Source organism: Pelodiscus sinensis, chromosome 1 (assembly GCF_049634645.1).
Source record: "Pelodiscus sinensis isolate JC-2024 chromosome 1, ASM4963464v1, whole genome shotgun sequence".
In the NCBI taxonomy this organism is placed as follows: Eukaryota; Metazoa; Chordata; order Testudines; family Trionychidae; genus Pelodiscus; species Pelodiscus sinensis.
In genome coordinates, this window is record NC_134711.1 from 210,688,316 (window position 1) to 210,700,257 (window position 11,942).

General features: G+C 42.9%; 1 protein-coding gene across 6 annotated transcripts in view; it reads right to left on the minus strand.

Annotated features, from left to right (window-relative positions):
• The window catches only part of REPS2 (RALBP1 associated Eps domain containing 2), a 143,713-nt gene extending 134,649 nt beyond the window's left edge, over window positions 1-9,064 (minus strand). For 2 of the 6 annotated variants that reach the window (XM_006113356.4, XM_006113355.4), the window contains exon 1: window positions 8,407-9,058. In XM_006113356.4, the coding sequence (XP_006113418.2) occupies window positions 8,407-8,607 (201 nt within the window). In that variant the 5' untranslated portion in view covers window positions 8,608-9,058. Of the gene's footprint in view, window positions 1-8,406 lie in introns of all 6 variants that reach the window. The other 4 variants (XM_006113357.4, XM_014568624.3, XM_006113358.4 and 1 more) reach the window with 4 other exon arrangements.
• Between the last annotated feature and the right edge of the window lie 2,878 nt (window positions 9,065-11,942).

Here is an 11,942-nt window from a genome sequence, read left to right on the forward strand (position 1 = left end):
AGGTTGGACATTAGGAAAAACTTCCTATTATAATGGTTAAGCACTGGAATAAATTTCCTAGAGAGATAGTAGGGATGTCAACGTGTAGACAACTACACAATTAACTGATAAGTCTTGGCTTATCAGTTAAATCTGTGGAGTACACACATTCCCTCCCCTTGATGCCTCAGAGGCAGCAAAAGGGGGGGGGGGGGATCTGGAGCCAGTGCCTGCTAGGAGCTGGCTTAAAAGCCAACTCTCCATGAGCACTGGATCTGCCCATCTCCCCTACCCCTGCGCTGCTGCCTCTGATGAAGGGACAGCACAGTGGAAGGTGAGGGGGACAAGCAGGAGCCGATACATGCAGTGAGCTGGCTTTCAAGCAGGCTCCTCGTGCATGCCAGCTCCGTGGAACCCCCCTGACAGCACCTCTATTGTAGGTAACAGTGCTGAGGAAGAGGGAGCAGGGGAGACTGTTCTGTGGCAGCAGCCCATGTCCATGGGTGGTGGGGGGAGGATCTGAGCTCCCCATGGACAGGAGCTGCTGCTGAAGAGTTCTTAAACCAGCTCTCCCTGCAGACCAGCTCCCGCCTGCCACCTCGCACTGCTTCCTCTGATAGAGAGGCAGCAGCGCAGAGTGGCAGGGGGCTCCCTGGGAGTGGCGCCGGAGCCCACTGGCTACTGGCCCCACTCCCAAGTCTACTGAATAGCCATGTAATCGCTAAAATTTCATGTGGCTACACAAGTATTCAATTACACGTTAACATCCCTAGGAGGTAGTGGAATCTCCATCATTCGAGATTTTTAAGAGCAGGTTAGACAAACTCCTGTCAGGGATGGTTAAGGTAATAGTCCTGTCCTGAGTGCAGGGGACTGGACTAGACACCTCTTGATATCCCTTCCAGTCCTAAATTTCTATGATTCAGTGAAGCATGATGATTTATATCTCAATCCCTTCCCATTTCAAAATATTTTCCTAATCATACATGTTCTCAATATCCATACAAATGGCAATGACTTCCACAATTACCTGTTGCATAACAATTTCCTTTAATCAGGTTTAAATATAATGCCTTTCAGTTTCATGTATGTCCTCTGGATCTTGTACTATGAGAAATGACAAATAGGAGTGGCTAGATAGCTTATCATTATTTTGTACAACCATTTCTCTTCTCTATGTTAAGCAGTTCCAGTTTTTTCAATCTCTCATCATACAAGAGTCTCTACCCACCTCTTATCATTTTTCACCAGTTGCTAGAGACTGTGTTTATTTCTATTTAAAAAAAAAACGATGACCAGAAAGGAACATAGCACTCAATGCTAGCATCCTATTTGCTTTTTTGGACCTATTCATGGATGGAATGTTTTCAGGTTGCTGCACACAATTTTCCCCAAATGGCTACAATTAAATTAGTGCTCAGTAATGTGCATATGTAGCACAAACTATTCCTTCCAATGTACATTACTTTGTACTTGTAAACACGGATTATTTTTCCATTTGCCCATTCACTTAACTTTGTTAGATCTGACGTCGGATGCTCTTCAGTTTTCTTTATTCCTTATTAACCTAAATAAATTCTTTCACTTCAACATTCTCTTCCTTTTCCAGATAACTAAGACAGACAACTGATCTTAGTACAAATCTTAGGGACACCAGACTGCTTACAACGTTTCTAAAAATCTCCTGTGAGGTATTTTATCTAAAGCTTTTTGAAATTATAAATAAATAATGTCAAGAGTCTTCTTTATGCAAATATTGTGGACATATTCAAGGATTTTTAGTAAAGGGGAGAGGCTTAATACATTGTTTACAGAAACCAGCATGGCTTCCTCCCTTTTATATCCTGGTCATCTAGGTGCTTTATCATTCTATTTTTATCGTCATTTCAACCACTTTCATTTCAATCACTAAACTGAGGCTTACCGGTATAATTCCCAAGACTGCTTTTACCACCATTAAAAAAAGCATGCAACAATTTCCCTAGCATAGCAGCTGTCTTTAATGAGGCTGCAGGTTTGTGAACAATTCATTTTTCCAGCATTTCCTCTTTTAGCATTTCACTCTCCAATAATATCAATCTCCCCAGTGTTCTCTGTGACAAAGACTGGTGCAAATAAACCATTTAGCTTCTCTGCAATGTGCTTAAACTCCTTAGTTCCTCTCTTTTTGCCTAGTATACCAACAACCCCTCCAATTTGTGGCAAGGCTTCAGATATACTTTGCTCTTCAAATCCCCACTTAGCTCGCCCAATTTTCATGTTTCATTAGCTTCACTATGGTTGAATTCTCATTTTTCTAAAGACACTTGTTTTGTCTAAATAGCCTCTTGAGTCTTACCACTGTACCATATCTATTTGTTTCTCTTCCTGTTGCTTAGGAGCATGCTTGTCATTTTATTCATACAGATTTTGCCCAATGGATTCCTGTGACCAACATTGCTCTTATTATACAAGTCACAGAACTACAAGCAAGGAAAGAGGGAAGAGACTTCCCTTCAAGCTCATAATGTGATCAACTAACACTGTAATGGCTGTATAATGGCTTTCTTCCCCCTCACAGGATTATCAAACATTTTTCACAACTACAAACCCCAGAAGTCCAGCAGTGAAAGATAAGAGATTAGGGCACAGGTTCTAGCCCCTGCTGTGACCCCCATATGTCACCTCTAGGCAAAAGAGGACACAAAATCATTTTAAACCAAATCCCATGGAACATACCTCTAACTTCAGGAAGATTTCTAAATGACACAGAAGTGTGAAAATGGCCCTAATGCTCTCCACAATCCACACAGCATAATGGCCTCTTGAGAAAAGGGAGAAGGAAGCAGGCCAGGACATACTGTCTTTCTAGCTATTATGAGCTACCCAATGCTTCCTGAGGTTACTATTAAGGTTGCCAGGTGTCTGGTTTTGAATTGGATGTCCAATATTTGAGCTTTCTGTTCGGGAAACAAATTGAGAAAATATAAATGAAAATATATAAATGTCCGGTATTTTCTAAATAAGATGTAATGTCGATTCTGATGTAATGTCAAGTGTGTCCGGATTTTTGTTGAAACCATCTGGCAACCCTAGTTACCATAGCAATACAATACAAATAAGAGCAACAGCTAGAACTATTCTAGTTCAAGCTGGAGACTTCTCTATTCCCTATCCATAGAGTTGTGAGAAGTTATTTTATCTTTATATCTTTTTTGATCATTTTTATTGTAGGTGGCCCAGGGGAGGGTTAGGTTCTGCCATGGGGAGAGGGGAGAGGGAGCAGGGAGCGGCTGCAGAGTGAGCCCATCCTATGGTAACGCTGCAGCAGTAGCTCCTGTCCCACAGGCCTTGGCCCAGCTCCATGCTTCAGGTGATGCAACATGATGTAAGATACCAGGGTCATCAAATTTGAGAGAGTGGTGCTGCAAACCTATGCTTCAGGTTGCAACGCCACTCCTCAGATTTGGCCTGGCTGCCCCGTACACTCATGACAACAAGTTGGATGGGCCAAACCAGACCAGGGAGCCAGGACCAGCCCCACAAGAGCTGCTACTGCAAAGTAAGTCCTCTCCAGCCCCATTTTATTTAATTGTGTTATTTCACATTTGTGAAGAATGCAGAGCTCTACCTTCCTGTCTACAGAATCTGATAACACAAAATTAAGAAAGCATCTTTCCCCTTCTGGCCTGTGCAGAGCTCAGTTCAATTGCAATCCAGAACTGGCACACAGGTTTCCCATGTATGTCTCTGACATGGCAACACCCAGCACTACTACTAGCTCCATGAGGCAGCATAAAAACAAATAAATTCCTTTAAATAAAAGTCTTGTTTTCAAACAACTATTTCAAAACAAACAAGTCATCTATTAATCCAAGCTAGACTCCTCTTTCTAAAATGGATGCAACCTTTATCAGTGACAACTAGATATTATACATGATTGTTATTTTATGTTTCCAGCATTGTATTCTTTGTGGATAAGAACTGATATTGTTTTATTGTTTTTGGAGCATGCAAAGTGAAAAATTCAGAAAAACAACTATCATTGTTTTCTTGAGACAACTTTCCCAAGTGTTTCTTTGTTAGATTAGTATGACCATCAGAGAAATTCAGAGTAAAATTAGAGGACTGAAGTAGTGTTCTGTGTACATAAGTTTAAGAATCTGAACTTGAGAATTTCTTTATTTTCATTAACTGTAAAAAACCCTGAGAAACTATATTTTAAACATGATAAATTAAAGCTAACCCAATATAGTTATTGACAATTAAGAAATTCAGTGTTGTGAAAAGTCTTACAAAACTATAGTTTGGGGTTGGATCATATTTTGATTTTGTGAATTAATGAAGATGGCTTTATTACTACAGATGATCTAGAAAGACAAAATATTTGACTTAAGTAATTATTTTTATCTGAATGGGACACTGAAAGCAATTTTACTTTTTCCATTCTCTTTTTTATTAATTTCTTGGTTAGAAAGTCCATCTCTATAGAAAATTTTGGGACAAAGTTTTGGGATAAAGACTACCTCAATTTTGTTATAATTATGGTTACATGAACAACCTTTACAAAGCCTATATTTATAACAGTCTGCTAATTTGGGGCCTCACCCTGCAAGCACAGACGGGCCAGATCCTGTTACTGGTCCCATTCAGGCACAAGGGTTCACTTATATGGATGCCTCACTGAAGTCACCGGGGCAGGGCAAGTGTGCAGGGGTTCACTTGTATGGATCCAGTTGTGCAATGCAAGTTTACTCACAGTAGTATTACTAAAGTAAATTATAAACCAGTTTATGAATAAACCTCCGTGTACTTTTTATAAGGACATGGAAGGAATTCTAAAATAAACAAATAAAAATCATAGAATGCTGCCAGCTGAAGTCTCATCCCAGAGTAAGAACATGAATGCAATACTATAATGATACAGTGCCAAAACAAGAACTGTGGAATAAAACTGTATTAAGAATAATCACTAAAAGATCTGATTTATATTAGTAATTACAAGATTATCAATCAATTTTTTTCCTTTTAAAAATAAGTTCCTTAAGCAGTCTTTCTTGTTTAATTTACTTTCTTTTTCTGCTTTCCAAAATGTATTTCAAAGGCCTGAACCCTGCAATTAAAACCAGGTGGGTGAATTTCTGCAAGCACTCATAAGGAGCCCTACTGAATCATAACAGATGCAAACACACTTTGGCCTTGTCTACACTGGCAGTGGGTAGAGCATAGTATACTTGCAGCAATACGCTGCAGCTAAATGCAGTCTGCATCCATACTGTGATTTGTAGCTACACATGACAATAAAAGGCTCTAGCAGTGGGGAATATTACAGCAGTGGGGAGGCAGCAGAAGGAAATGCTGCTACAAAATACCAGTGTGGATGGAGGAGTCACTTCTTTGATGCATAGAAAGCCATATAGGGAATACAGCCTAAGGTTCTGGCATGTCTGTACTCTACTTGCCAAAACAGCGTCAAATCATCTACACTTTATACTCATGCCAGAGGGGGTGGGGGAGACATGCAGTGTATGCACTTTATACACCACCATGCGGTGCAGTGTAGACATACCCTTTGAGTCCCAAAAGTGGTACTACAATAACTGAAAATATTTTTATCTGGATATTATTAGATAAGCACCATCTGGAACAGGGGAGGGCATCTGGTCATGGAAATAATTTCCCCTATTGTACTTCAGATTCATCTACCTGCACATGATGTAAATTCAAATTACATGCTCATTAAGAGAAGGCCTGTCTGTTTCCAGGGAAATGAACCAGAAGTTCAGTCGCTGCAGGCCATGGCCAGATATACCCGTTTGTCAACTTAGTCTTAGCGTTATTTTTCTCTTTGATATATAACAAGGATTTCTGAATAACAGCATTTCTAAAATTCCTGACAACAAAATACAAGTTCAGTGTTTTTCTTCCTAAGTGTAGTTTATTACTAACAGGAACATACTACTAAATTGAGTTAATCAAATTACTATCCTACAGGTGAAAAAGAATCAAGACCTGCTTAATATACATAATGTAATTTTATCGTTTGTAAGCACTGTATACTGTTTGTATTTACATACATTTTTGGTGTCAATCCCAGAACAAAATATACAGTACGATTCATAAACCTGGAAATATACATTTTATTATATGTATTTAGGTAATCAAAGCTGATCTAGGAATATGTCTAATGAAATGTATAATAATACTTTTTTGTTTAAAATCTCAGTCTATGTAAAAATAAAGAACAATATTGCATATATTCCCCAAATAATCTTGCATTCATCCAAGGGATCCAAATGACTGTTTATGTACATGATAAACTTCAAAAACAACAAAATGGACTGGTAGCACTTTATAGACTAACAAAATATGTAGATGGTATCATGGGCTTTCGTGGGCATAGCCCACTTCTTCAGAAGACCAGAGGATGTGCAGACCCAAAATAAATAGGGAAGGGGGGAGGAAGGAAAAAAAGGAGGGAGGGCACGAAACAAGGAGCAGAGGGTATGGAAATATCAAAGGAAATATCAAATAGCAATGTACAATATACACTCTTGCATAAATAATACTAAAAGCTCATATTAATTAATGAATATGTCAACACCTGGAGCATGAAACAGCAGCTACTGTTCTATAGCAATATAAAACATCTTAATGCAGATTAAAAAATGTTAAGATTACATATTTGTCTGCCAAAGATATTTCAAATACACAGCTGCCTCAGCAAATGCTATGTACAACTGTGACAGTGCAAAGTTTACCGCTACAATATTTTTAGAGCTGATAGCAGAGAATTATAGCAAACAGTAAATAGTCTGCTGAACATATACTATGAACAGTTAGTGGAATACAGACCATCCTCACTATAAATCCAAGATATGTTCCAAAACACTTGGACTTATAGAGAAAACTTAAAGCGGGGATTTTTCTTCCAGCAACTAACTTCTATTTGTGTAAATTGGGGTGTGTTTTTGTGCTATTTAAGAATGAGGAATGGGAGGACTTATAACACATCAGTTCCTAGAAGCGTCAACGATTTTAGAGCAGAACGGATGCATAATGGGTGACTTATAGCATGACCTGTACTCCTGTACTCCTGTGTATCAAACTGTCTAGACTACTGAAAGAGTAAAGGAAGAAGGGTTAAACTAGCAAAAGCTACCAAATTCTCCATTCCAGTTAAAAATCTCTTAATACCAATAATAATAAATATTCAACAAATGGTCTGGTAGCACTTTATAGACTAAGAAAACATGTAGATGGTATAATGACCTTGTGTGGGCACAGCCCACTTCTTCAGATGACCGGAGTTATGAGTCGGGGATATGAAAAAAAAATATTCAGAACACTTGGTACTTATAATGCATTAAACATGAGCTGGTTAAACATAATATATAGATTTAATGACATACATTAGTACTCTAGGGGTGCGTCTAGAATGGCAAGATTTTGCACAAAAGCATTTGCTTTTGCACAAAAACTTGCCAGCTGTCTACACTGGCCGCTTGAATTTGCGCAAGAGCACTGACTTTGTAATGTACAAAATCAGTGCTTCTTGTGCAAATACTCCGACGCTCCCGCTCGGGAAAAAGCCCTCTTGCGCAAAAATGCTTGCGCAAGAGGGCCAGTGTAGACAGGGAAGAACTGTTTTGCGCAAAAAAAGCCCCAATGGCTAAAATGGCGATTGGGGCTTTCTTGCGCAAAATCGCGTCTCGACTGGCCATGGATGCTTTTGTGCAAAAGCACTTTTTGCACAAAAGCATCCTTGCCAATCTAGACACTCTTTTGCGGAAATACTTTTAACGGAAAAACTTTTCCGTTAAAAGTACTTCCGCAAAATCATGCCAGTCTAGATGTAGTCCTTAGTAGTATGTAACTTTTCTGGATAGCTAAATTCAGAACATTCTAAACATTTTTAAAGATGGTAAGAGCAACAGTTTTACGAACAACATTCCTCAAAGTCATAAACCATCTTTTCTTTCTTAAAGGCATTGGATCACGACAAAAAAGTGTTTTTACAATCACATCAAAAAAATCCCAAATCCAGCACTCGATCCAGATATTTTCACCCTGTGCTAGGATTTTAATGACTAGCACAGGGAAGTTCCACACAGATTTTTCCAACTTTCTCGAGAGGTGTCACTTGTCTGCTTAAACCCACGGGCTTATCTGCTTCCTATTGAAACATACTATAACTACAGAAGCGTGTGGATGGCACAAACAAGAACAAAAGGCAAAGGAAACTTTCTTAAACAGCTGATACACCCCCAATTCCTTCCACCCCAACAGCCTGAGCCAGAGCAGGACAATCAGCTGAGAGGCCAATGGGTCCCCTCCCCTTTCCCGACAACCCTTCCACTGGAGTGGGGCGCAAGGGCTGGGAAGTGCCCCCCGGGGACAGCAAGGATGCAAACCGGCCGATGGCCTCTCGCCCTCTGGCTCACCCACCTGGTGCAGCGTGTCCGCAGGGAGCTGCGATGCCCGGAACAAGTCGCCCACTTTGCTGCCCCCGGCGGCGGGAGCTGGCGCCGAGCCGCCCTCGGGCGCCGGCGGGCAGCAGCAGAGCGAGAAGAGCTCGGAGTAGCGCTGCTGCTCGGTGTCGCTGAGGGGCACAAGCAGCCCCGCTCCCCCCGCGGCTCCCTGCTCCATGGGGCGGGGGCTGCGGTGCCGCGCTGCAGCCGGTGTGCGGCCGCTGCGGGGAGCGAGGGGGCGGCGCTGCAAAGGGGGAAGGTGCCGTCCCCCTACCCCCGCCTCCCCGGCGGTGCTGCGCAGCCAGCAGCACCTTCCCCCTCCCCGCCTGCCTGCTGCTGCCACCCGCCCGCAGCCCCCGCACGAGCAGAGCGGGACGTGCCCGGAGCCCGCACTGTGGCCCGGTCCGCGGGAGCACAAGGCTAGGGGGCGCCGGAATGCAGCAGCCGAGCGGGGCAGGGCTGAGGAGAGGGGGCAGGGCTGCTGCCGCCGCCGCCGCCGGGAGGGAGGCACAGAGAGAGGCGAGCCCGGAGGCAAAAGCTCTGCCGGCCTGGACAGGTTTGGGGCGCTCTGCACAAGCCCTTCCGGTCCCTCGGGCAAGCCTGGGGCCAGGGAAGGGATCCCGGCTCAGAGCTGCAGGGGCTGCCCCCTTGCGTGTATGATGCAGGCAGTAAACCTAGGCCAGTTCCCAAACCCTTACACTCTAACCCCTATGTCCTGAGAGACTCCGCTTGCGTTGTCTTCGTGACTGAGAGCTCGACTGGCTACCTGTGGGGGCTGACATGGCTCCCCTGCATGCAGTGGCTGTAGGTCTGGTGGGCTTCGATGTGTTTTTCCCCTCAAACCCCTGTGGGGAAGACAAGGGCTGTTGTCAGGCACAAAGGAGCCCAGGTAACAGAGGAAGTTCGTGGCAAAGCAGGGAAGTGAACACAGGTCTCCCACAGTATCACCTTAACCACAAGATTATCCTTTGAAAAGCTACACGTCCTGTCGGCTTCACGGAAAGGTGGGGATGTACAGCATTGTAGCAAACTGGACTAAGTTTTATTTGGGGATTAGAGAGGTATTGTTTTCTTAAAGGCAGAGGTGGCATTGTGAATTGAGTTCTGTTGTAGTTATAGTTCTGCAGCAAACCATTTTGAATTCCATTCAAAGCGTTAATCTACTGAATACTTTTCCCCACTGGCCTTCCCTCCACCAAAATAAACCCCAAGGACACAAAAAAATTACTTAATTTACTGATAGTACTTTCCACTGATTTTAACCTGTTTCTGTTGTGGTAATAAATACCAATATATTCCAGCAAACAAATAAATAAAAACTGGAAATGAAAGGCCCTAATTATGCAGAATAATGTGAATTGATCAGTAATGGCGGCTCATGTAAACAAATGTTTTAACACAGCCAAATGCCAGGTCAGAAATTCAGGAACAAAGAATGTAAGTCATACTTCTAAGGAAAGGAATTGTGTTGTGAGGCAGCAGAAGGGTTGGTGTATATTCCTGGCAGTACCGCTCTGAACTGTTTCTCTGGTGGCGGGAGGCTGCCTCTGTGTTCTAACCCCAGACCCAATTAAACAATAATTCAAAATGTAGCAATGTCTCTGGTTTGCTTGTGAGTTCTTCCCGAAATCCTCTTGGAGGACTTTCCTTTTTCAGTCAGGGTTTATCATTAGTAATAGAGATGTAGCCGTGTTAGTCTGGTCTTGCTGAAACAAAAGACAGGACTATCATTTCTCAGACAGGGTTTATCATTGTTATCCTCTGCAGTTAAAGGGCCTGCAACAGCTTAGCAACGTGGCCTGATTCCAGCCACTTGTGGATTCAGCGGCGGTAACATATTACACAAATTGCCAGTGTCGTATTGTGTCTCAGAGAATGTGAATGAATTCCTTAGGTGCAAATACAAGCAACTATGAAGTAGAAGTAGGAAGGCAATATTCTCTCTTTATATAGCATTATGCAGGACAATGTAGCACTTTAAAGACTAACAAGATGGTTTATTAGATGATGAGCTTTCGTGGGCCAGACCCACTTCCTCAGATCAAATAGTGGAAGAAAATAAGGATCTGAGGAAGTGGGTCTGGCCCACGAAAGCTCATCATCTAATAAACCATCTTGTTAGTCTTTAAAGTGCTACATTGTCCTGCATTTTGCTTCAGCTACCCCAGACTAACACGGCTACATTTCTATCACTATTCTATATAGCATTAGTGAGCCCATTTGGCTCCTTTCTGTGCCTACATTTCAAAACATGTTGAAAAATTGGAAAGGGTTCAGAAAAGAACTAAGAGAATGATTAGAAGTCTGGAAAGTGTGCTGTATAGTCACACTAAATGTGTTCAATCTATTTTATTGAAGAGAAAGTAAAGTGGTGACTTGATCAAGATCTACCAACAATGTTTCTCAAAGTAGTCTGCAAAATCACTTTGAGAAACCTGTTAACTGGCTGCTCTGGTGTGTTTACTTACCAGCGCTGCAGCCAAGAGCCTTGCAGCTCCTATTGGCTCCGTTTGGTCATTTGCAGCAAGGGGAACTGTGGGAAGCGATGTGGGCTGGGCCGCTGCTTCCGGCAGCTCCCATTGGCTGACAATAAGAGCTGCCAGGCTCCTTGGCCACAGTATCGCTAAGGAAACAGGTTAACAGCAGCCAGTTAACAGGTTTCCCAAAGTGGTTTCACAGACCACTTTAAGAAACACCGATCTACAAGTATCTACTTGGGAAGAAATTTCTTAGGGTACGTCTAGACTACATGCCTCTGATGACAGAGGCATGTAGATTAGACTACCCGGCATAGGAAAATGAAGCGGCGATTTAAATAATCACCGCTTCATTTAAATTTACATGGCTGCCGCGCTGAGCCGATCAGCTGTTTGTCGACTCAGCACGGTAGTCTGGACGCGTGGGGGTCAACATCAAATGCATTTGTCGACCTCCCAGGTATGCCTCCTGGGATGAGGCATACCTGGGAGGTCGACAAATGCCTTTGATGTTGACCGCGGAGCGTCCAGACTACCGCGGTGAGCCGACAAACAGCTGATCGGCTCAGCGTGGCAGCCATGTAAATTTAAATGAAGCGGAGATTATTTAAATCGCCGCTTCATTTTCCTATGCCGGGTAGTCTAATCTACATGCCTCTGTCGCCAGAGTCATGTAGTCTAGACATGCCCTTATAGTACATGGCTCTTAAATCTATTTGAGAAAGCCTGGATGTGGTTGCCTATGTCTGCACTGGTGGGTTACTGCACAAGAAAGCCTGGATGTGGTTGCCTATGTCTACACTGCCCACCCTCTCTCGCACAAGTAAATGTACAGTACGGCGTGATAAGAGACAGCTCCTTGCGCAAGAGCTATGCTGTTTTATATCAGGTGTAAGTTCTCTTGCTCAGGTGCTCTTGCAGAAGAGGGCAGTGTGGACGCGCGGCAGGGGTTTCTCGCGCAAGAATTGGCCTCCGGGAAAAAAAACACAGGTGGCCTCTCCGATGCTCCGTATGCCCAATCACCACTCGCTGGTTC